Here is a 27,423-nt window from a genome sequence, read left to right on the forward strand (position 1 = left end):
AGATGAAGCTTATTATGATCACTGGGGCTATTGTGATATTAAAAGTATTTATAATAAACAGGCAAGTAAGATGGTGGTAAAAGAGATTGATTACACATCATGGAAAGATCCAAACATATTGATTGAAAATATTCGTGCATCAAAGAAATATCCTTCATACTCAAAGAACTGAGGAAAGCTGGCTACATAAAATAATGGCTTGTTTTACTTGCATTTGCATAATGTAAAGAAATAAAATAAATAACTTCAATTTAAAAAATTTAATGTTTTTATTTCTTGAATTCTGATTTCTAACTAAGACTTAGTTCTCGTAACTTGTGCTTCCAAACGTGCTGCCTTTTTGTTGATGGTGCTTCCAAATGTGCTTCCTTTTTGTTGATTATGCTTCCAAAATGTGCTTCTTTTTTGTTTATTATGCTTCCAAACTGTGCTGCCTTTTTGATTGTGCTTCTAAAATGTGCGGCCTTTTTGATTGTGCTTCCAAAATGTGCTGTCTTTTTGATTGTGCTTCCAAAATGTGCTGCCTTTTTGATGATGGTGCTTCCAAATGTGCTTCCTTTTTGATTGTGCTTCCAAATGTGCTTCCTTATTGATTGAGCTTCCAAATGTGTTTTCAACTAACTCCAGTAAATGATGTTACCAAGAGTTGGAGCTACTTTAGCTACTGAAGGTATTTGGATCCAGTTGGAGCTAGTTTTAGTCACATGTGTGGCCACTGTGTGTATTCAGTGAGTGCAGTGCATGTCATGTGAATACATATTTATGTATGTAAGAGAACTTAGCTTCTTTTAATTGGTTAATATGATGTGATCATGGTTTCGAGAGTATATAAGGCGCGATGCAAATAGCAATCCATAAGTTTGTTTCTGGGCTTTAAATAGCGGAGACTCATTGGGATAGCCTTCCCAGGTTATTTTTTCTCCTGCAATGGGTCAAACATTTAGTGGTAGATCACTAGTGGTGAATCATTCTACTACACAGGAAATGAAGTCGAAGTCATCGCACCCATCATCACCAACGCCTACATCACCTATAATGTCACCAGAATCATCACGTGTTGGAAAATATGAGTGTATGAAGACTTTCCCCCGATATAATACTTCTGTGTGACAAATGTGGAAAGTTTTTGGCGGGGGCGAGAAAATTTTAACTTCCATATTGTGAAGTGTAACGGGAAAACTAAATGCAAATCCGAAATTTTGTGTAGATATTGTAAGCAGAAGTTTGCAAGCAGCAGTAGTGCTCGGCGACATGAACAACCTCATTGCCTTGTGAATCCTACCTACAAGTCTAATCAGTGTGATAGGTGTGGAAAGTTGATTTCGCGAGGCGATAGTTTGAATGTGCACATGAGTCGCTGCAACATATAATTTGATTCTTATGAAAGCATCCAGCCCAGCAGATACTACTATGGGACTGGCCTTCAGTTTACATGATATCACCAGCTTCGGGATGATGTTGATGATGTGATTTATAAGTGAAGCAATTGGAAATGATTGTTCATTAACTGTGTGTAATAAATATTCACCTAAAGAGATTTAACTTGAGGATATACCACATGAAGTAATGTCTAATTGCAAAAACCTGATAAAGAACATTTTCTTTCATGATATGTTTTCGCAGCTGAATCCAGAATCACCGAATATTGTTGGACGTAATTGAAAGTGTAAGAACTTGTTCCTAGTATAATGTACCTAACTGTATCAGTGATATATAGTAAAATAAAGCTGTGAGCCAAACTCCAGAATTGGTTGTTAATTCTAGATCCTTCTCATTTAATTTACTGCTCCTTTTTTTTAACATTACATTATAGATGTTGCTTCAATATTGTTACTCAATAATCGAATGAGTTCTAATGCCACTAACTTGTATGTATGTAGCTTAGCGGCAATGCTTATGCCAAATACATGTTCAATCCTTCGGAAAATAATATATTTATGATCTACATATTTAATGCTTAAAGTAATGTTTAGCCTGTATGGTTTAACTTCTCGATTCTTGCAAGTTTTGTAAATACTTATACACATGACTTTATATATTGATGTTGTGTAGATATACTAAAATGTTGAGTAATTTTTGTCTTTACGTTCATATTATGTGGGTAAGGAGAGTTATTATCAGTACTTATTATATTAATTCGTGGCATAGTAGTTGTTATTTAAGTAAGAAATTTTATTCGGAATCTCTACAGCATAATCACTACAAGTATTTACATCGTGAAAAGGACAATTAAAATGGGCAATATGTATCAGGTATTTATTTTTGCTGGCCTTACATTTCATACACTTAAGGTGTAAAAGGGAAATGGTAGATATAAATGCGATGGACATATATCTTATGGCTTAGACTGTGACCAGTATTTTTATGTTCACTTTGCCGTTCTTTTGATCTTCGACGATATTTATGTGTTTTATGCCTGGGTATCAGAATGATCGATCGGAAAGTAATTTAAATTGGAAACAGAACTCTTATAATTTACTTTCTGGTTGATATAGTTGGTATTTGAGAAAAGTTTGGTGTGATATGTATGCTACGATCCCTCCTCCTCATATTTTTATCCATATGCTACGATCCCTTCTCCTCATATTTGTATTCGTATGTAATGACTTAGCTTGTATGTACCCTCCTCATATTTGTATTCATATGCAATTACTCGACCAGAATGTTAGATCGGACTTTGTACATATCTTAAGTATTATATATTTAGTTGAACATGCTATATTGGTTTATCCTGTGGTTAAGTCGGTATATGCTGTGATTTCTGTATGGCATGATGTGACTGGTTATGTCTGTGAGTGGTATTTGACTCAAAATTCTTTACTGCAAGAAACATTCAAAGAATGAAAGGAAATACATAATTAAATCTTTAATTTAAAGAGTTAGTAAGCTGATGAATGTTGAGTACTGCGGGCTGAGGAATAGGAATGTATGTTATATTTTGTAGATTTAAAACTGTCTTTTGACTGATGTTCATGTTGGATTTTTTGGTGGACCTAGTACATATTTAATATGGTGTAGATAATGTTTGCATATAGTAAATTTTTATGGAATTATATTAGGTAGTATGATGATGATGGGCTGATACTTGAAAGTATTACATTCTGGCTGCTTTGGAACAATGGCTAGAGTATAGTTATGCACGATTACGACTTTGACTGATATAATTGGACGGAATGCTACATAACATTATCTAAGTATTATGTCAGTAGGTTAGGTGGGAATGGCAATTATACAAAATAATACAGCGGATAATATTACACAAATATGCCGGCTTAAGACTGTGATTTGAAATAGTATTAGATTAATGATTTATGGTTCCGCGTAAATATAGTGGCTGTGAGTTTTGAAATTAAATGAGGTGTGCAAAGTCCTATACAGATGTTAATATTTAAGAGGATTCGAGGCATTTTATTAATAATAGATCATGACAGTTGGAGAAGATGTATTTTAGTTGTGTTTACCATACAAAGAATGATATCGTGAGTGCATTGGTCAGGTTATGAATCTGCATCATCTAGATAGTTTCAAGAATTCTAGGATAGGTGAATGATTTCAAGTAGAAGAGAGAGAGACCCTATGTAAGCTGAGTCCTAAGTAAACATGTTGATGATGTGAAGAGTGCCGTAGTGGGGTTAGGGTTTGGCTTTATATGTAGGGATGTGGACGGAATTAGTAGCTTAGTTGTCATCCTGACTCCGAAGAGTGAATATCGCTTGGGAGCTCTCTTTCTTGTTTAACTACAAAGGCATCTGGGGAGAGTATGGAATCTACCCCTAGTTCTTCGGAATCCTGCATGGAGCCATCACCACCAATGAAGCATCGGTGTCCGCACTGTAATATGATGTTCTCAACAAGTTTTATATGGGACGTCATGAGAAGAGTAATTGCCTGAAGAATCCATCTCGCACTATTGTTTTCTGTAATGAATGTCAAAAAACATTTACTCGCTGCGAATAATTAAAAAAAACACATGAAGAAATATGTAAAGGAAGAGTTATGTGGTCACTGGTGATGATATCTCCGCAACCACGTTGCATTGATGTGTCAAATAGTTTAAGTGTTGCGTCGTCGAACACATCTGCTCAAGTCTTGGAAGGCACATCAAATAGACATCTTGGAACTACTGCGACATGATGTTTGCATTTGCTCATCATGCGCGAAGGGAAGAGAGAAGTATTTGTGTAAGGAATCCCTCACATGTGAAGTTTCAATGTGATAGGTGCGATCAATGGTTTACTCGCAAAGATAATTTGAAAAGACATATGAAGATTTGTAAAGGTGCAGTTCGCTTTCCTGTATAACAGCATGTGAACGTCACGACTCCTCAATTTAAACTAGAGGTACCCATGCGCACAGGCTCCAGCATTAAAGGAGATCAGCAGCAACAACCACCCGCATCGTCATTTGGACATAAATCTAACACTGTGCCTGGTCAGTTACAGACAAATGATAATGGATTTTACTTGGCACAATCTGCATTTGGAGGAGTTCTGAAACACTATTATTATCTAAATACTATTAGTGAGGCAAAATATATTTGCACTTTTCTGAGTGATATTGAGATGAATATAATACAACAGATTATGGATGATAGAGCATCGCATGGGCCTTTAAAATATAACTTATGGCTGGATTGTCTATATGGTAAACCGGAGCCGCACGAGAATCGAGTGATCAAGCGTGCTTTCAAGACATCGGCTGCTGCAATTTACGATTCTGACGAAGTTTATCAGTCAGTTAAACAGAGTATAGAAGAACTCTGCAAGGAAGAAGATGATTATATGGGTAAAGGATCTGGTTGGACGCTGAATTCGGTGAACCGTCTGGAGCTGAGAATTAGTCATTTTGACGCAGTATAGATGTTTTACTTTATGTAAAAGACTGTGTATATAACAAACTTTGTAAATAAAATAAATTTTTCATGTATAGTATGATTTTTTTCCCTTAATTTATCCTGCTTAATTTATGGTGACAACTATAAAAATAAGGATGCATGCATGACCATAACATTTGCTATTAAGATTAATGATATATATGGATACTTAAATATTGTTTACATGTGATACTGAGTTACAATATAAATAAAATGTAATCGCAAAGGAATGCATGTAAAGAAAACATAAGCGAAACTTAAAACACTCAAAGAAAACATAAGTGTAAAGGAAAGCCCTCAAAGAAAATGTAGTCGCAAATGAAAGCATGTTAAGAAAATGTAATCGCAAATGAAAGAACGTAAAGAAAATGTAAGCGCAAATGAAAGCCCTCAAAGAAATTGTAAGCGCAAATGAAAGCACGTAAAGAAAACGTAAGCTATGTATGTCAGTTTTGAGTAGAGTGCTACAGTGCACAATTCTACGGTATGACTTTGGCCGTGATAAGTTTAATGGTAATACATTTTTTTTTATCTTAGTATTTGGGATGATCATGTGATGCTTAATCCGAATAATTAATTTACATACTCTAGCAGAGGATGAAAGTTAGTATGACTATATAATCAAGTATGGTGGGTGCATACATGAGGTGATAATACAATATGTTGGTGGTGAAGATTAAAGTGGGTGATAACAAAATCTAAGATGGCGGCAGTGTGGATATGTTATAAGTCAAATGTGATGGTATAGTCCAAGATGGCTGGAAGTTCAGGGTGTCGATAGTAATGTGAAATGTGATGATGCCAAGATAGTGTTGGTGAAAAGATGGCGAACATAAATGCTATAATCCAATATATTGGAAAGTTCAAGGTGAGGAAAATATTTAAGATGTTATAGGTCAAAACAGCACTACACTCCAGCAGGGCAGAATTAAACTTATATAACACCCTCTAGCAGATAATGTGTGTGTACTAAGTGATACTAGCGCTCCTTGTGGTGAATATTGAAAACAAGATGGCGGCTGCACTTGGTTAGACATTAGCGCTTCTGGTAGCGAATATTGAAAACAAGATTGTTGCAGTACTCGGCTATACACTAGCGCTCCTGGTAGCAAATACAGAAATCAAGATGGCGGCCACACTCTGCTAGACACTGGTGCTCCTGGTAGCGAGTATTGAAACAATAAAAAAAATATATATGTTGTTTAATTCTCGAAAAGATGATGCTATTATTACTTTCAATAAAAATATTACAAGTCCGAATATGTGTGTTAATGTTTTATATATACCTTATTTAATTCTAAGATCGGTAATTGTCTTGATGGCCGAGCGGTTAAAGGCGTATGTTTTATCCAACCTAAAGGTCAGACCTGTGTGATGGTTCGAATCTAAGCAGTTCCGAAGGTATTTTGTATAAAAACAATATTTTAATATATTGATCAGGACCATAATAACATTGGTATGTAATGAAATATCGACCTTATGTGTATGAATAGAGCGATGGTGATGCTCTCTAGGAACAAACATCAGAAACAAAAATGGGGAAATCCAAGATGGCGGAACATAATGTAAAATCAAGATGGCGGCCCCCAGCACAGAAGAAAAAAATGAATTGGTGATATTAACAACATCCAATATGGCGGCCTCCAACAGACGAAAACAAATGACTGTTGTGATGTCATAATCAAAGATGGCGATCGTAACGAAAATTTTAAAAGGTGTGATTAAAAATTGCGGCTATGACTTCATAATATTAAATACTGGAAATCAAACTGGTAGAGAGTTCTAGAAATCAAAATGGCATATTGAAATGACGTAATCCAAGATGGCGGCAGGAAGTGACCTTATCGAAGATGGCGGCCGGAAGTTACGTAATCAAAGATGGCGGCCGGAAGTGACGTCAGGGGTCAAAGGTCACTGCTCCTTGCTTCTAATCTATAATCCACTGTCCCCGGATCGGCATAACCTAACTACTATCATACTCTATGCCTATGAAGAAATTAATTTCATTTAAATTTTTATTATATATCAAACATTTATAGGTCTATTAAAACACAGTACTAGATTAATAATAAATAATATATACAATGAATAGTTTATTTAAAATAAAGGAATATATATATTTATATTATAGGAATTTACAAAGTGTGAATAAAATGGCTAATACTACGCATAAGCTATGCCATATTTTGGACTGGAGTGACAACAACGGCAGATTTGTTACGAAAAATTAAGATTGTCCTGTATTGGTTTCTAGTGCATTGCATGTTCGTAAGTAGTCATCGTGATGTTGAATTAATCAACCTAGAAGCATGATTCAATGGTTTAATCTCAAATTTAAGTATGACTCATTGTTTTATAAGCTCTGATTTGGCATCTAGTGATTTAGAGCCGTCTGATAGCTTGTGAATTTATTCTTCCGAAACCTTTCTGCGCACACTCGTACGACATTATTTCTTTATGTAGGTTCATGGTTCATGTAACAGTTATTTTACATGTGTTTAGTTTTATTAAAAATCATCATCAAAAATATAACGTTTTGAGATAATGCTGAGTTTGCAGTGAAACACCTTCCTGTTGGGCGGAAAAACTATGAGCACCAATTCAGGGTTTAGGTTCGACAATAAGGTCCCTTTAAACAGCACGCGACTCAGTAGCCTAAAAGCCTCAAATATTTTGGGTTTACGATCTAAATTTACTATGTTGTATAAGCACACTTCTTGGATCCCAAATTATTCTATAATCTTTATTTATGTTCCCATGCTTTAAAAACGCAGTTAGGCGCAAAAATGGGACAGAAAATACCGTAAGGAATTTTATTTTTATCCAGATACAAACAAATTGTTGAATTTAGTTACAGCTTATGTCTCACAAAAACATAGGCCTATAAATATTTTCATTAATATCCTATTAAAGAAATTCAGTAGTAGCTCTCTGAAAATTTTTGAAATCAATGTAATGCCTGCAATTTTGGCGTGTGGTGTTTAATAATCTACGTAACGGATTAATCGTAAAATTTTCGTTGGAGTTATGTTTCTAAATGTTATTGGACCACTGGTGGTCCTAGTCTCTGTTACGGAGGCCTACTATTTCGAAGAGGTCGTCTAACCATGAAGTATTGGTGAAGGAGGGGGGGGGGGGGGGGGAGGGGTTAATGAAAAATACCTCAGGACCTCCCCCGGAAAATTTAAAAAAATAATTTATTTCAAACAACTTATTTAAGCAAATCTAAAACTTAATTTTCAGAGATGGTTTTACTAATTTATATTTTTAAATTTTTATATTTTCTTCTAATAAACGATCCTTCGGTTAGTTCTACGAATTCTTATGATCAAGTTCTGGTAAAAACGCGTCATTATCTGTGGTAGTAAAACATTTTAAAATTTTTCTTATACGATTGTAGCCGCGAGGCTACTGATTATTCGGGAGGGGCAGGTAGGCCGTGCTAGAATAAACAGATAGGTCTACTGTTGCACACTACTATTTGCGCCGTAGAGTGCGCTAGCAAATTTACATCTGTGTAAGATGCACAACAGCCTACTCGTGCTAAGAGACAGACTGGAACTGTCTCTCCTTTCCTGCTCGCCAGCCTGCTAGCCCGCGCGGAGGAGGGGTGATAATCCCCTTGGCATCTGGGCTAACGGGACTCCTGGAGGGTGCGCTGCATTCTGACCCAGGGGTGTATAAACACCAACGGGACAGCCGGTGCTGACAGCCGCATGGTTGGCGTAGTGCGGTAGATGTCTTCACGATGTACCGCCACAGTACGCCCCTCCCCCCCCCCCCCCCCCCCGCCGCCAGTGACTTGCGCTCAAGTTATGAGAAACCACCTTGGAGGTGGTTAGGAAAGCGGACTTGGCGGCCAGATCGACGTGTTGCAGTTTGGGGAGGCACGATGCTGACATCCAGATGATTCGTTGGAGCGGCCATCCCAGCAGCAGGACGTGGTATGTCGTGGTCCTCTGGAATGATGTCACGGATGGTGTATGCAGGTTTGAGGCGATCGATGGAAACAGTAGCCTGCCTACCATGCATTTGGATAGTCGCAGTTTTTCCTGAGCGACTAACAACAGGGAAAGGTCCCTCATAAGGAGGTTGCAAGCATCCTTTTGGACCGTCGTGGCGAACAAAGACCTCAGTGGATGTGGCAAGATCCTTGAAAATGAATGTTCTCGTCTTATCATGTCTTGTGCCACCAACTGGTCGGAGTTCACGGAAGTGCTGCCGAAGCTCTTGGATAAGGCCCGGGGCCTCCAGTTGTCTTGCATAAGGATGGGCGACAAGAAACTCGCCGGGTAGGCGTAGTGGTTGGCCATATACCAAATCTGCTGCAGAAGCACGGAGATCCTCGCGCCATGCTGCTCTGATGCCTAAGAGTATGGTGGGTAAGATGTCCCCCCAGTGCTCTGTCATATGGCAACATATGGCGGCCTTGAGCTGTCTGTGCATTCGCTCCACCATGCCATTGGAGGCAGGATGAAATGCAGTGGTCCGAAAGCGAGTCGTTCCCATCAGGTTACTGAGGTCCCTGAAAAGGCAGGACTCGAACTGGCGCCCTTGGTCGGTAGTGATTTGTAGGGGAGTTCCAAAGCGTACAACCCAGTTGGCATAAAATGCTCGAGCTATGGTGTTAGCCTCAATGTTCTCCACGGGAACTACCTCTGGCCAGCGGGTGAAGCGGTCTATGATGGTCACACAATAACGGTAGCCTTGTGAAACAGGCAAGGGTCCCACAATGTCGATGTGGGCATGGTCAAAGCGGGAGGATGGTGGAATGAAGGAGCAAACAGGGGAAGAAACATGGCGAGAAATTTTGGAGCGCTGGCAGCGTAGACAGGCACGGGGGTGTACAAACACCGACGGGACAGCCGGTGCTGACAGCCGCATGGTTGGCGTAGTGCAGTAGATATATTCACGATGTACCGCCACAACGATATTATGGATTGAAATAGATACTGATCAGCGCTTTAAATTACACTAGCTAATTTTTTTTTCTGTTGCCAGTAATGTGCAGATTTTCAACAGAGCAATAAAAACAGTGGAACAAAAATTTAACTGGGTCCTTGTATTGGACATCCTATACGTAAACGACACTTGTGCTATTTCCGAATACCTCCTTAAAGGACCTTTTAGCCTAAAGGAGACTTGAAAAGTAAATCTTAAAGTATGTCAGCAATTTTTGTTGACATTCCGCATAGTTACAAGGGGGAGCCTGACTGCTCTTGCAAAAGCGTGGCTGTGAAACGGGTTTGATATTAAAACTATGTATTATGGAAAACTTTCCATATATTTTAAGGTTTTCTGCTTATTGCATGTATGTAAGGCAAAATATGGGCAGTATACAACATACAAGCACAGTATCCAGAGATGACGTGACGGTTAACCCCACATGAAAAACTCTAGGGCCGGGCGGGACACCCCCCCCCCCCCCTTAACAATGAAATAGTCAGTTGCTTGGCTAGTCAACTGCTGCCTACGCCATTTAGGAAGATATATACACATATACGCGCCAAATTAGTTATAACAGTGTTTGGGCCATTATTTGTTATTTCGTTTAATATTGAAAATGGGCCTTCGCTAAAGTATAGCTCGCAACGACCATCAAATGTGTCTATGAAGAGTATTATGTCAGTTGTAGTTATTTCCAAATATTAATTAAATAGTAAATGTCAGTTACATTAATGGGATATTATTTGAAGTATGTAGTCAGTCACATTTATCTTCAGGTATTTCTTAAAATTATAAACCATATTTAAATAAGCCAAATTTTGAAAATCAAAACATAATTATTGTTATGACCTTAGAATTGTTGAAAAAAGGTGGCTTCTTTAAGTTATTATCTCGTCTACTTAATTTACTTATTACTTTAAAACGATCAACTCGAATGTGTGAAATTAATAATGACTTGAAAATAGTCTGAAATATTTTTAAAAGCAAACAAATGACAGCGGGAAATATGTTTATTTTTTTGACACACCAGTTTGTGTTAGCATCGAAAGAATTCAGACGTCTTTTCACGACTAGTTTCTCACTGAATGCAGATTTTATATTAATGGATAATTTGTTAAGGCCGCGTCAGTAAAGGACACATGATGACTATTCGGAAACAGCATTGGGTTTCAAAGCAAAACACATGGCGTGGTAAGCAAACACTGTTATCTATGTTTGGAAAAACACTTTCTCTTACATTAAATATATGTAAATATATTTGAAAAGTTGAGTAATTGGTGAATTTTCGCGTAAACGTGGAATACAGTTTGCGTTCGAACATTGTTTGGCACAAATTTGCATTTAGAATCAATTTTCGCTAAGGTTTTAAACCGGTTTCATATGCCAGTCCACCTTTTGAACTGGACTGGATTGTCGCCTTCCACTACTGGATCATTACATTCCGAAAATGTTTCTGACAAAGTTTCAACCGGGATTTCTCAGTTAAGTCGTATTTAGAAATTTCATGTACACAGGGTTTCAGGCAGACAGGGAAAATATGGAAAACTCAGGATATTCAAAATGTGTCTTCAAAACCTGGAAAACAAAGGGAAAATTGACAATATCTTAGTTACAAAACATTATCAGTAATTTTTCATAACATGCTGTATATTATTGTCTAAAAACTGTTAAGTATTTTAATAATTAATTCGTGTGCTGTTAATAATCAGTATATGATTTTTACAAACATTAACTAAACTTAAGGGATACACACAATTGTGTATTAATTTGAACTACAATAATTGCCTATGAGTTTTCGATTGCTCACAATCAATAATGTAAGTTTACGAAATAAATTTGGTATTGGGTAAATCTAATTTTTATTGATTCAATGAATGATATACTAAAAGTAAATAGTTTTGAGACTAAGGGTTAATACGAACAGTTAATCAAAAACTGTATTCCACAGAATTTCATTCTTTCAGTACATGCTAGCTTGATATAAAACATTTGTCTTTAAATTCATAAAAAAACATTAAATAAAGACTTTTTAGTAGAGAAATTATGTTATAAAAAATTACATTTGGGTATAATATGAATTTAATATAAATCATATGTGAAATCACGAAATATTAGAAGCAAAATAATGTTGGAGAATACTCCATTAAATTAAAACTTTGGCAGCTGACCTCATCAGCATCGTCATGATCGCCAAAAAACAACGCAGGGCTTCACTTGCTCTATGATGAGATAGGAAATGTGAAACATTGCTTTTGAATGTTGTTCCCAGAACTGCAAGAAGAACTTGGAAGGGCAGAGCTTCTACGCCAAGGGAGGCCGACCTTTCTGCAAAGCTCACGCCCGCTGAATTTCAGTCAACGTCTTCAACTTCCTTGTCCTGTTATGTTTAAGCACTGAAACTTTTTGTTCGTGTATATTTTGTTATCACGATAAGCAGACAAAAAATTAAGGGGAAAAAACGTTAACGTCTAGTATTATTTTCATACATATGTACTCTAGGGTAACTATTTTGAATCGAAAAGTTACAGAGATTATAGAAATAAAATGTGTTACCAAATTTTCAGGTCAGTAAGTAGAGGGTAGTAAGACGAGTTATTTTAGTCAGCATGTCCCGACTCTAAAACGTAACAAACGTCAGAAGAATTCATTCAGGCACGCCTCGGAGGTAGGCTATTCTTCATGCTAAGCCTGTAAGATAGGCAACTATTCGTGCTAAGCCTTTTAAGGTAGGCAACACATCATTCCCTACTTCTTTAACGTTAAAATTTAACTACGAAAAGTGCCACGAGGATGCACAGGATTTTTTTAAACCATTCTTTACCGTTGGCTCACGTTACTTGTTCAGTACTTCAAGATTTATGAATGGTAACTTTTTGACGGGCTGTTAAAAAAAACTTAAGTTTCGAACAACCAGCGCAACCTTTCAGCAGTGAGTGCCATTAAAATGTATATATTGCTGTTTTGGCTGTGTCAGAACTGTACGAGCCAACCTTCCAGATGTTCCACGAATACCCGCAAACGTTTGCAGGCATTGCATAACGACATGTCGATACTCTCCCATCTACAATCCGGAGAATATCCACAAAAATTGCTCGTCTTAGCTATCTTTAGATGGAGAAGCTGTGTATTTTGATTAATTTATGCGATTGTAAACGTTGTTGATATTTTTAGTTTGCAAATGCACAATTGTGTATAAAAAACCGTCAACTGTACCAACGTGTTTTAGAGCTTACATATTAATTTTATGTGTCTTAAAACTTAATGTCTTACTTCTTGTTTACACTGAGAATTTAAAATGCGTACGCAACACTTGCCAAGATTAACTTATTGTTAGTTACCATGCAATGAATTTTTTATTTATATAGTCCTGTAATTATAAAACATTGTTTTTACATCGTAAAGTATCTGTAACGGCATTATGATTTATTTGACTATTATGTTATCACTTAATTATATCTGTTTAAATATTCAAGGTCAATGCTTATTACTCATTTCAGTCAAAAAAAATTGGATTCTGAACTTTAAGATAGTAAAATGAACGTAGCAATAATTTCACTTAAAAAAATTTACCTCCAAAAACATGTTAGTAAATTGAACTCTTCTTTTTTAAAAGTTTAATAACTAAAATATTCTGCTTATACCAAAAATAAGTTGCTTTTTACTTAAGCTCATCATGAAAAATGTATTATATACCATATCTGAATATCATATCTGCTTTGCTTGTTAACTGTATTTAGATGTAATTATATGTTATAATTGTTGTAATTTTGTGTTATAATCTAATTATTATTAATTATTTGCTTGGCTTCTAGACTGTTTTGTTTCTCTACGATGATAGTTAGTTGCTGCTTTTAATCAATGAGTCCACTGAATGATGCTTAAATAGTTTCATAAAATAAATATTGGTGACTTTATATTTTAATCATGGTTGCAGGCACCACCAATGCAAATAAATATAAATGAGTAAATTCTATGTATTGTATATATTATTAAAAAGTGTAATGTATGATTTGTTTTCAACTAGAAAGGAAATATGACTTATTTTTTTTCAGTCAAGGTACCGAATTTGTGTACAAGCTGTGACTTATGTTGGGTACTTAAAACGCAAAGCATTGAGAGTTAATGCCATGCATCCTAAGATTAGTTTTCTGATATGTTGGTGATGATGAATTTTCTTCATAAATTTGACTTAAGGATCCAATGAAAAAAGTGTGCCTTTTAAATGTTACTAATGTTAAGACTTAGAAAATAGTTTTAAGAAAGTTTGCAAAAGCAACATGTTAATAATATTGTTTTGAAATATATTAAATATAATCAGTGCAGAATAACAAAGGAAATCTTTATTTTTTAATTATAGGATCAATAAAGAAAAAACTTCTGTAATTGCAAAATTCTGTTGTGGGTTTGCCTACAAAACATATTTTCCGACCTGTTTCAATTAAATTTATAAAAAGTAAAATATTTTTTATTGTAATTGTTGATGTTATTAAGTAAAATTACGAGGTTTTGTGAAAACTCAATATACCTGCAATTATAAATAATTTTTCTGTCTTTTAAGAAATATATATTTAATCTTTTAAAAAACTTCCAAGTAGGCCTAAACACTGAATTTATGAGATTTTAAGGTGAGGCTTGTGTTGAGAACTCGTCCTTATTGAATGTGGTGCAAAACATTACGCTAACATGCAGCAACTTTTAAGTGTAAGAAAGCGTGATGAACGGGAACACCCGGAGAAAACCATCAGGCTCAAGGCACCGTCTGCCACATATTACTAATGAGGAAAATACGTGCTTGGATCAACTGAGACACCAACTTCGAGAGTAGCGAGAGGCACTAGAGCCCCACATAAAAACTGCATTCATACTTAACATGTGAAGTTTATATTTTAATAATTTTTTGATGCATCGCACGTTACCACAATAATGCTTGTGGTAGCAAACGTAAATTTACCAATTAGCTCGAGACAAGATGTTATGACTTTATCTTCAGCTCAAGTTATTTTTTAAAGTGAAAGATTTGAGTGTTGTTGGTTTTATTTGTAAAAATTATGTTTATTTTATGACGACAGCATAGTATTCAACACACTAGGTGATAAATGTTATTAATTCTTTTTTTTAACCAAATAGTAGTGTCGTTTGATATTGGTACAAGCCACATTTCACTTCAAACAAATAAATTGGCAAAATTTGTGGGTTTCAATTATGTATCCGCATTTTTAAGTTAATAATGGGGTAAGAAAAAGTAAATTATCAATTTAGGAACTAAATTATACTTTAAATATCCTTTTAGTTTTCTAGCACTTAAATAATAATACGAATTAACTTTTTGATTTTAATAATTACAATTTTAGTGATTTGGTTAAAAGATTGTTAAAATTCGGTTTAATTTAACAGATTGACTAGTATTTCAGTGTTATATGGTGAACTGACACACATTTCCATGTTATTTCTGTGTCATCGCAATTCACCATAAAATCTTGTCTCTATCAATTACCTTTATAATGTACCTGTGTCGTATATAAAATGCTATAAATATAATTAAATAGCCACCATTTTGTTAGAAACACATCCGCATGGAACCTCCATAGACTTTCCTTTTGTGTGCATATAAGTCATCCATAGTTGCGTTAATAAACTGAATTGAAATTAATTTCAATCCTTATGTTGGCTATACAATGTACAGGTGCCTTTTTTCTGACTACAGTAAATGCTAGAACATTTTTAGTTTTTCTTCACCTGTAAAAGCAAAAAGAAAACTGGGGGAGCAATTTGATTTTATTGTTCCGAATAATTAAATCCGTAATTCAAAACAAAAGTCAAAGTGTCGATTATATAATCTAAGAGGCCAGAGTTTAAACTGAAATTGGTTAGCTATACTTAGAAGATACAAGTTCGTATATATCTGTGCATACTTTTGTCAGAAAATTAACAAATCGCAATTGAATTTATAAAACCGTACGTTTATCATTAACAATTATAAAACAAATTTTTTTTCTAAGGCTAAGGCCATGTTCCAGTTGGCATTTCTTGTAAACTTATTGACGTGAGTCGAATAGGTACTGTGACGTATTTTACTATAATCGTTTTATAATCTTCAAAGTTTACAAATTGCCGTACACAATCACCAGCCACCGACATGTTTGTTTAAACTCTTACGAAATTTTATCTACGGATCGATACAATCCAAGATTACAAAACTGATTCCATTCATTTATAAGTGAACCAATTTATGACTTATCCTGATCTCGAAAGTGTTAAAAAATTAGACAAAATCTCAAAATTATATTTGGTTCTCATTTTGATAAGCATTTTTTTAACCCCGCATAATATCAACTTCTAATTCATTGTACCTACAGAACATTTTTCTGTTGCACGCAGAAATTAGCATCGGAATGTGCCTGATGACTTCGATGACTTGTATTCATACGTCAATCACGTAATTATTAAAATGATTCTACAATGGGGATGATTGATTTAAATAATATAATATAATATACATAAACCAATGTTGATTTAAACTGGTTGTTAAAGAAGACACCTCAAGAATGGACGACAAATATAAATACGTAAACAAACGGTGAACAAGCCAATATCAGCTGTTGTCAAAATATTACATGCCTAGCCCGCACAGAAAATTTCGTAGAAGGAATTTAGTCAGAAAAAATCACAGCACAGATGAAAACTGTAAGATGAAAACTACGAGGCAGTTGTAACACGAACAGTATATAAAGAAAAAAACCTTGGACACACTCATATAAACCCCTGTTTTTCAGTTTGTATGATTTTGCCCCAGATTGTCGTTTTTATATACTTTTCGTGTTACAACTGTCTCGTCATTGTCACCTTACTGTGTTCATCTGTGCTCTGATATTTTTAATGACCAATGACTTCTCTTACACCAAATGAACATGCAAGTCACGTCCAGGCTCGGAAATGTTGCTATTGCGGTTCTACATTTTCTACAAACAATGGAAAAGTGAGTGACTACAGCCATTTCACAGGCATGTACCTCGGTGCGGCCTGTAATGACTGTAATATGCTTCGCAGGCTGCCAAAATAGCTTTTAGTATTTTTTATTACTGGATTTACGATGAGAACTTAATAATCAAACAGTTGGATATCATACAAAAGATGGGTTCATAATACCGCATACCCAGGGAAAATTGTTTACATTTTCCAAGAAGCTAACTAATGTGTCCCCCCATCAAGTATGTAGAATTTCAGTTGGACTAAATCATATAAAACCCTGATTTCAGTGTCCACAATCAGCTTGATGGTGCCTGGTGCCGCGAGCAGATGTCAGATCCCAAAACGTTGCTACTGTTTTATCATTTTAAGCCTATTGTGTTCATCCGCGTGGCGTCGTAGTTTTGCCCTGATTATCTGTTTAGCTTCATCTGTGCTTCGCTGTGTAGTCGAAGGCTGTTGTTAGTATGTATTTATTGTTCTTGTGGCAACTGTCTCGTCGTTGTTGGCCCACTGTATTCGTCAGTGCTGTAATATTTTCTGACTAAATCGCCTCTACAGAATTATCTGTGCTCTTTAGGCATTTGACATTTGACATAAGCTGATTTTGGCTTGTTCTTCGTGTGTTTTTAAATTGATCTTTATTGTCCATTCCGACAGTTTACTCTATGGCAGCCAGTGTAAGCTATCAATAGTGTAGCCTATATCCATAAAATAATTTTTAAATCATGATATTAATTTCAGTTAAAAACACTAGTTAGAAATTATAATTATGATTATAAATTGAATTAAAATAGAATGAAAATATCTAAAGAGCCACCAAGTCAATTCAAATATTACTTTTTAATAAGCCACAGAAAAAAAAAGAAACTCGTTTTTAAGCTTGTTGCGAAAGTAACGTTTTGTGTATCATGCAATCAACTTGGAAATACACACTGGCAAAGTTACCACTATTTGTTCACGTCAGGCTAGATTGCCAACAATTATTTATTTGACAAACATTCATCATCGTATCATGGGTTATTTCACACGCCACAAAAGATTAAAAGCCAATAATAGGAAACTAAAGAAATGTGCGAGATGAAATCGTGGGTAGCTAGGAAAGAAGGTAGTATTATGTAGCTGTAGCCAAAAAACTAACGACAAAACAGTGATTATATAAGTTTGGTGTAGTCCAACCTGGCATGTTACTTGTCTGAAATTTAACAATTCTCAAACGTAGTACCGGTGGTTTATTATTATTCTTCCTCTGTTGTTCTGTCAATATGGTTTGTAATATGTGATTGTCAGAGTTCTTTAACAAACATAACGTTTTGCTTTTCAAGTGACATATGAGAAATGAGTATTACTGGTACTTGATACATTTAGAACATACAAATTGAAGACAAGTTACGTTACACAGACTTAAGCGCGAGTGTTGCATTCTCTGTATATCAGTCATACATTTGCAGCAATACGCAGTGATTACTATTCAAGCAGAATGTATGATGACAGTTGAGGTGAAATTGTAACTAAGATGAATATCAAAAGAATGTGACATCTTGCTTGTTTTACTTACGTATCGTACAGTTTATTGGCAAAAAAGAGCAAAACATATTTATGTTATTTATTAGTAAAATAAGTGCCCTAACAAAGTTTTTAAAATAAGCGTTTTAATATTTTAGCGTAAAACATTTCAACGAAACATTTCTACATTGTTAATAATTAAAAAGTTCAATAAAATGGTTAGTAAAAATTGTAAAAATCATATGTTTATTTTATTGCTGTACAAAAATTAGTTTAAGATTTTTATTTTGACACTATAATACAACAGTCACGTCCTTATGCAATAAAGATGCAGGTTTTCCATTGAAATAAATCAAAATGTGGTCAGTGAATACGTTTTACTCTCTTTTAGTTAATAGGTAATTTTGTAATGAACATTTGTTTCTCTAGGAATTAGATTATAATCATCACAAAGTACACGTTACACTTGAACATTGAAACAATGCATTTAGTATTTCCACTATAAAATGTTCCCTTTTATGGTTGCCAATTTTATAAAACAAATTTTCATCAATTTTTAAGTGTCTTTAGTTAGTGAAAATGTTCTCCTAAAAATGAAGCACTGCGTGATATCATGAAATATTTCCACTCACTGGTTGCATTACAAATATTATCACATTTAGAGCCAGTTTCACCAAAGACAGTCAAAAATTATAAAACAGAGACAATTATATTGATATGAAAATATTCACTACGGTTTGAATCTCAATGAAGTAGTTACACTATGATTTTAATACAATTCGTCGCACAAGTAAAAGTGAGGTTTACGAACTACAATAAATTCTTCAATGTAACTATCCCTTTTAAAATATATAAATGCAAATATTTCTATTAATTTTTTCGTTTATTTTATTTGGGCTTAAATATATATCTGAAAAATCAGGGGTTTGAGTATTTTATCTCGGTAAGTTGAGGTACTTGTAAATGTAGCGAAGGGAATACACCTTTCGGAAAAATGGGAACATTTTTGAGAAATATCCGCTGTTCGTGTCAACGTCCGCCACGTTTCCGGATTGCAGAAAATCCAGGTTCAACTACGCGTGTTATCGAACCCGGATCGCCTTGGCGGCAGCCGAATGATCTGCCCGCACAGTCGCCAATCAACGCAAGATGGCGTCGTGATGCGCTGCGATGCATCCGACGCCAGCAGTATACTGCGAGTTTCAAGGGGCGTTAGGCCTCGCCATTTTGCAATTTAAAATATTTTGATACAGCTGGCAGTAAAGCTTTCGTGCTAAACTGGTTTTGAGTTTAAATGGCGTAGGACTAGGCTTTGGCTACTTTTTAAAGTCAACATTTGTGAATTGGTGTATTATCATGATAGTTGTCGCCCGCATGAAACAATAAATTTTTTCCTCACGGCGCTTACAGGCTAGAGCCTGTTAGAAAATATGTGTTTGCAACAAGGTATAAAATGTATGCCTTGAAATAGCAAAATATTTGAGATAAATAATTGAAAATTAGAATTATAGCAAAAATATAAATAAAAAATGATGGCGTAATTTCGAAATGCTTTGATAATGTTTCAATGGCCAGAATACGACTATTAATAACTCTATAAACTTACGTGACATTTTGTAAACCTAGACTTCTATCAGCACTCCTGCAACTGACTTCAGCTTTTCGCGATATGTTTGGCGGGAAAGTAAACAAACTGCCCATCCTCGCATGAGATGAGCGATGAACGTGCAACGTGCAACGAACTGTGCGCGCATCGCCTGCGTCAAAGCTCTGGTAGATTAAATATCATCGCGCCACAAAGCAACTAATTACGTTTGGCGTGTTTCGCAGAGACGCTTGGTGAGGCGACCGGTTCCAGCCAATCGGAGGCTTTTAAAATCGCATGCGACGGATTGGTAGTTTATTTCCTCACTAAAACTGCGCATCTAGCTCACGCTTGTTTTCAAACACATGCAATTTAACAGTTTTCAAAGAAGTAATAATATATCTCATAAGCTTATAAAGTTTCGCATTGTAATTTCTATGTCCCGAATAAATGGGGGAAAAAATTCTTCGCAAGAGAGTGAATGATAGCACTGTTATTCTTCTTGCCAACCTTTCAGCGATACTCCGTCGCAGCATCGTGAAAATTGTAATGTAAATTTACAATGAGGCGCGGGCAAGACTGCGCAGAAGCTAATTTTCGTAGCCAACAAATACCGAATCTACATTAGCTTGACCCATCAGCACCAAGGTGGGAAAAATACTTTTTCATGTAAACACAACCATAAAGACACAACTCATCAAATAAGTCATTCCTTAAAACTCAAAATTTCCTCCATAAAATATGTCTACAAACGTTAACAAAAAAAAAGTATCACAAACGTGGAAACAAAATCAAATTCTCAAACTTTCACTTGTAAATCACCATCACTAGTTTACGGACATACGATGATGTTTCTTAATCTGTGACGTGCATCCCATCGTGACACAGGATTCGCTGCGAAACACGCTTCGCGCCGTCGCGGCAACTAGTAGCCGCGCTCGTGGTGGCCGACGAACTCGGCGTCGCGGCTGGACGCGGCGGCGCTGGAGTAGCCGTCCGCGCAGTCGCCCTCCTGCGAGCCGCGCTGCGCCTCGCCGGAGTCGTCGAGCACGTCGTCAGCCTGCTGCACCACCTGCTGCGCCTGCTGCAGCACCTGCTGCGCCTGCTGCGCCTGCTCGTAGTCGCCGCCCTCCTCGCCCTCCTCGCCGCTGTAGCCGGCGACGGCGAAGTGCCTGCAACGAGCAGCCAGCGTCGCGCGAACCAGTAGCAACTCATCTCAAAAAAAAAACATAGGGTAGGGTGGGGCTATTTAGGCCACGGGGCTATTTGGATCGAAATAAGAAAAAAAAAAAACACTTTTTTTTTTTTTTAGCTAAGACGCCATTTACCGCGTGAGAGCTTGTGAGTGAAGTTGTAAATGGAAGTGCTAGAAGGTTTAACTAAATATCTGTAATGTATCTCATGTGATATCAATTCATAATTTGTGAGGTAAGTATTTCCTGTAAAGAAATGGCATTGATGTAGTTTCCGATGTTCGTTATTTAAGATCTTACGGGAAAAATAATTGAAACTCTGTGCATGTTGTGTTTGTATAGCGGTCTGCAAAGACCACTTCGTCGTTCTATACGACAACTAGCGACATCTGTTGCTTGGTTTCGGAAATATTTGAAGTTTTGAACTTTGTATCCCGTGGGGCTATTTGAACCATTTCTGGCGGGGCTATTTGAATCACACTGGATTTTTCCTTCGTTTACGTTTATATTGCCTTTATGGTTTTTAGATTTAAGGTAAAGAGATTAAATTTAAAAAAATGCAGTACTATATACAACAAAATAAGAATTTAGGTTTAATTGTTAAAGGTATATAAATGGTATAAAAGTATCAGAATTAGAATTTATTTATTTTAATGTTTATTGTGAATTTAATAGCAATATTGTTTGTAGTTAGTATAAATTAGTATTTTTTTTATTCCTGAAAAAAAAATGAACTTTAATAATTACTGCTTTTGCATACATTAATTTTTGATATTTACAGAGGTAAATTCAATTTTTTTTTCAGATGATGAGGAATTATAAGTGTAAAAATGCGTACTTGCAGTGGTCTGAAGAAAGAATGGATCAAGCTAAAATAAGTGTCCTAAATGCACTTCAATGTTCCATACACAACTCTGCAGAGAAGAGTCCGTGAAGCTCAACTTCAAAGAGATTTGATGAATGATCCTAATCATGCACAAATTCTCAAGAAAAGAAAGGCCATTGGTCATCCCACAATATTTTCACCGGAGCAAGAAATTGATCTCGTGAATAGACTCAAAAGTCTTTCTAGTCGTGGTTTTGGCCACACTTCTGTCAGTGTGAGAAGGGCAGTGTGTCATTTTGCCAAATTGGTGAACATCATTACGCCATGGAGTGATGAAATTAAAATGGCAGGGAAAGATTGGTTTTCGTCTTTCATGGCCAGACATAGAAATTACATTTCCTTAAGGAAACCAGAAGGTCTTTCGAAAGCTCGGGCTATGGGTTTGAACAAAGACGTGTTGATACTTTTTATGACATCTTGAGAAGTGTTTCAGTCGAGATTGGCATTCTTGACCAGCCTCAGAACATGTACAATGTGGATGAGAGGGGTTTTTCAATGAACAACAGACCCTTGAAGGTGGTTAGTGAACGAGGTAAAAGAGAGGTCGTATCACTGACAAATTTGGAACGAGGAGAAAATGTAACGGCTGTCGTCTGTTGCAGTGCTAGCGGGGTGTTCATTCCACCATTCATTATATTTAAAGGCAAAATAATGAGGGAAGAATATAAGAATGGAATGCCTCCTGGCAGTGAAGTTGCAATGTCAGAGTCAGGTTACATTAACGAAGATTTGTTTCTGGTTTGGTTGCAACATTTTCAAAAACACCATTTACCAGGAAGATGCTTACTGCTATTGGATGGGCATCTCTCACACCAGTCACTACAGTGCTTGGAGTATAATGTGAAACATCAAATCGAGTTAGTATGTCTGCCACCACACACCACTCATGTCTTGCAACCTCTTGATAGAACTGTTTTGAAGCCTTTGAAAACATTTTACCACCATGAAACAAACTCATTCGTGCATGCCAATACCACAGATTCCATCAGCAAGTTCGTTTTTGGTAGTATTTTCAATGCAGCATGGAGGAAGGGTGCAACTGTTGGCAACGCAGTAAAGGGATTCGAATGCACTGGTATTTATCCGTTTCATGCAGATAAAGTGTCTCCAGAAAAGTTCCTTCCTTCAGCAATTTTTGACAATACACTTCCTAGCGACCATGATAATGGAACTGAATTACAAAATGAGGAATCATCAGAAATGCCAACTTCGTCAGCCAATTTATCTGCGCATCAAAATTATGAAAACCAAAAATTTTCAATTGCAACCACATCCTTTCCTGTAGTACTGCCAACACCAGAAAAAGGAAAAAAGAAGAAAATATTGACCAGAGCAAAGGGATCAGCGTGTCATATAACATCTCCGGAACATATTGAAAAAAAAACAAGAACGAAAAAGAAATTATTTTTTAATAAATCAACACAGACATGAAACAAGCCAAGTTCTATCGAACAGTTTCATAGAAAACAGAGGCGACAGCGCAGAATGAGGAAACAAAGTGAGAGCTCTACGAGCTCCGAAGAAATTTGGTCAGAAACATCAGATCAAGAAAACACATCATGTGGCTTCTGTCGTGTTAGATATTTGGAGGAAAAGTCACAGAGTAAAGGTGACTGGATAAGTTGCCAAAAGTGCTGCATATGGTTCCATGAAATTTGTGTTGGTGCTTATGGAAAAAAACAATTTATTAGTGGTAAATGTGTTTGATTATTTTGAGAACTGTTTTAGACTTTATTATTGTGTTAATACGTGCACTATTAGGCAACAAATTACGTGATCCAAATAGCCCCTTGTGCAGTCCAAAAGACCCCTCGATTTTTGGATGGTCATGTTGGAGTAGTGCTGGAGTTAATAATTTTTTACCAGGAAATTACTTGACTAAAAATGTTGAAGTTGATTTCATTTGATGAAAAAATTGTAACATTGATGTACGTAATTTTTGTATTTGATCGGATACAATGTTGAATTATTATTATTAAGCTTTAAACTTGAAATGATTCAAATAGCCCCACCTTACCCTATCTCATCCCCTACCTCGAATTGAATTTTTTTCCCCTGGTCAGTAATCACATTCATTCATACAACATAATAACAAATTGACAAAAAATAAACGCTAAAAATTAATTACCACTCTTTAATATAAACTATCTTGCTAAGTAAGCCATTAAACAATTTTTAAATAAATTACACAGGTTTGAAAACTATTTAATGCTTAAAAGTTTCATGTTTTATGTTTAAATTTTAATAACTTAAAAATACAGTTTAGCAAATGCTCAAATATTTTTAATGTTATGTTACCTTCCTGTTACATGAGCTAGATTTATTGTACGAAAAATGATACACACAAAATTTCAGTTGAGTCATTATTTTTCTCTGTTTCCATAATAAATAACACTCAATAATTTCGTAATTAGGTGACTAAATTAGTAATAATTACTTAAAAATCCCTCAAACTTGGCAGTACTACCAAGTATACGTCACGAAGGCTTGAAAACGATAATAAATCAAGGCTATGCTAGCCGACACACTAAAATGTTTAGCAAAATTCTTCCAAATCATATGTTAGAAAATCAATTTTACGCAAATACAACATTGTGATTCTGTAAGTGAAGAAAAAACTTCAAATAAGCTACGCCCACCTTTAGCAGTCATAACTTGGAATGATAAACGATACAGACATTTTATTAAACTACAATTGTCCTGACAAGAAAATACTAATTTATGCAAAGAATAAACGTACTCATTAGCATCTGTATTATAACCACTAATATTACAAATAAATTTCTTAGGCCAATATATTCGTCTGATGCAGCGTCTTTCTAGCATGTTGGATATGCCCTTAAAGAATTTCTCTTCCCAAAGTGTCTCCTGTGATGACAGATGTGTGGGTCCCTCTTATAATAGACAGTGAAGTGAACTGGTTGTAGCTGGTTTAAAGACGCCATATTGTAGAGGTAAAAAGGGCCGTGTTTGACTTCATGGATGACCATCAACAGGCTCCGAATCCACACAGGCAGATGCAACGTAAATCCGCTGAAATATGCATATCCCAACAGCTTCGGCCTATGCCCCAACGGACAGACCTAAACTATTGACCATATGATGATAACTCAAAACACATTTGAACCATGCAACCTCACTGACCTTACCCAGATCAATGGGCTAGCACTCGTATGTGCAACCTTCTGGTGTTTTGTTATTGTAATAATCTGCTGCCTAAATAACAACAGATCATGTTGCAGGATGATTCACTGTGCTGTTCGTGAACATTAGTAATTGCCATATAGGGACAGGCGACTGTGGGTACTTCACTTCCCATAGTTGTAGCTGCGAGGCACACTCAGATAATGTGTTGAAGCACTGGCCGAGGCCGAACCGGTGGATATGACATTATGATCAGGGACGCAACAACAGGGAGGGGGGAGCGGGTATTTTACCCCCCCCCCCCTCTGAAACCATGAAGTGGGGGCAAACGGGGGCAAAAAAAGTGCTGTGTAATCAATTTTTTGATAATAAAACTTCTTAAATAGCACCATTTTCCACCTTGAAATACAAATATTCCCGGGGGAGGAACACCGGACCCCCCGCTTCAGTAAGGGGGATCGATGATTCTTTATAAAAAGGTATATTTCCCCCCCTTTGGAAATTTAGTTGTTGCGCCCCTGATTATGACAGTTCGGCATACCTTTCGTGGGCGAGAGCGCTTTCTGCGTAGCGAGTGGACGAGCCCGAGGCGTAGTGAGTCGCCCTGGCACCCTCGGGCATGTAGCCCAGCTCGACGTAGTTGAGCGGGTGGCTCCTGGAGCTGTAGTAGCCCTGGCTGCGGCGCTGCGCCTCCAGCAGCTCCTTCTGCTGCTCCTCCGCGAGCGCCTGCTCCTCGTGCTGCATGGCAGGGTCGCTGCAGCCGCCGGCCGCGGGCCGCACGCGCAGCTCCATCACCTGCCGGTCGATGCTGTGCAGCCGCTCCTCCGGCACGTTGCTGATCGTCTGCCGTGCCACATCCGTGCATTAGTTACGTTACAATGTTTCACTGAGGTCGCGCTCGCATGTTTCTGTACCATAGCATTTACACAGTTTACTGATCTGTTTCAATATTCCCAGTTCAATACTACACTGCAAATTTAAATATAATTGTTTATATAAAATTTCATCAGTACAATGTGTGTTACAAAGTATGAATGAGTTTCCTAGTGAAATCACGCCGGACGAAAATGCTAATGGATGCGATTCGCAAAATGTCATATTTTTATCAACTTCTGTGGACTGCATTATTGCAGGGTCAACCATCTGTGGTAAATTAGTTGCTAGAAGAACCAAAAAATATTTGGTATCTATAACAACGGTCAACAGAATTACTGTAACAGAGAATGTGATTGGTGATGAAATCAGTTTTTGCCTATCGATATCAGTTTTATTGTGACTCGCAACCCTCTATCTATTGAAAACCTTGAAAATGCTGCAAATTTATTACCTATCCTTCTGTGGCTTGCTTGTATTATTCTGCAAATTAAATAAATGAAAAACAACTAAAATATGTTTAAGGAATTCCCACACATGGACCTCAGTTAAGAAATATACCTCCAGATAATACAGGAGGTTTGGCAATATTGCCGATGACTCGTGCTTGAACAGGAAGAATCGCGTTGTGTTTTTTTTTTCCAGTTGTGTCTCGGCATTGAGAATTCTGACAGCATGGGCAGTGAATTGGAAGTGACTGCTTGTTGTTTTAGGTTCGTGAAGGTTTTTATTGTGTGTTGATTCAGAAGAAGAATTGCCTTGTACCTGTGTAAATAGCCCAAATTCCTTGCTATCTATTTGGAGAGTTTACGCCAAAACCGCAAAAACGAAAACTTATATTATCTTGTAAAGAAGTATTTATAACTTTATTTTGGGTGTAAGGTTGGCGACCAGGACATTTGACACTCATAAGAGGCTGGTTAAAAGAATCACGCCATATGTCCTTTGCTGTTCCTATGATTTGGAGGGAACTCTCGGCTCACGCTAGAGACTTTTACTTATGTCTGACAAAAATATCTGGAATCACTTTGGAAACAAAGAAAACTGTACAATATTCTAATTTAACATCTGCTATGAGGCCTGTATATCACAGTGAAAAATACCTAATACTACTGCCTCATGAGAATATGACAGTGAGTGAAGATTAATACAGTGACGAACACGCAAAATACAGAAGAATATGTGCACACGAACCCAATATTTCAAGCCACTTGTGAATCAAACGATTGAGTCACACTTTTCATCTCAAGGGGATCTCAACAATCTTTTTTGTAATTAAATTTTTTTGAAACAACATTCTGAGCCATAAGCTTCACGATTAAAATAATGGAATAATCTTTTTGCAACACGAAAGTGTTTTTCGTGACCGTAATCCTTTTTTTTTCTCTGAATATTTATCTAAGGCAGGTGATAATGTTTTAAAAAATTATATCGAATCCATATGGAGGCC

General features: G+C 36.4%; 2 protein-coding genes across 3 annotated transcripts in view; one reads left to right on the forward strand and one right to left on the reverse strand.

Moving 5' to 3' along the window:
- The window catches only part of LOC134529299 (PDZ and LIM domain protein Zasp), a 243,982-nt gene extending 229,830 nt beyond the window's left edge, over nucleotides 1–14,152 (forward strand). For both annotated transcript variants that reach the window (XM_063363207.1, XM_063363209.1), the window contains exon 15: nucleotides 12,090–14,152. In XM_063363207.1, the coding sequence (XP_063219277.1) occupies nucleotides 12,090–12,167 (78 nt within the window). In that variant the 3' untranslated portion in view covers nucleotides 12,168–14,152. The remainder of the gene's footprint in view (nucleotides 1–12,089) is intronic.
- A 3,964-nt stretch (nucleotides 14,153–18,116) lies between these two features.
- Nucleotides 18,117–27,423, reverse strand: part of LOC134529300 (uncharacterized) — a 66,722-nt gene continuing 57,415 nt past the window's right edge. Inside the window, exons 5-6 of the mRNA XM_063363210.1 lie at nucleotides 25,642–25,943; nucleotides 18,117–21,049 (exon numbers count right to left, since the gene is read on the reverse strand). Coding sequence (XP_063219280.1) covers nucleotides 20,803–21,049; nucleotides 25,642–25,943 — 549 coding nt within the window. The 3' untranslated portion in view covers nucleotides 18,117–20,802. The remainder of the gene's footprint in view (nucleotides 21,050–25,641; nucleotides 25,944–27,423) is intronic.

This window comes from Bacillus rossius, chromosome 2 (genome assembly GCF_032445375.1).
Source record: "Bacillus rossius redtenbacheri isolate Brsri chromosome 2, Brsri_v3, whole genome shotgun sequence".
NCBI classification, from domain to species: Eukaryota; Metazoa; Arthropoda; class Insecta; order Phasmatodea; family Bacillidae; genus Bacillus; species Bacillus rossius.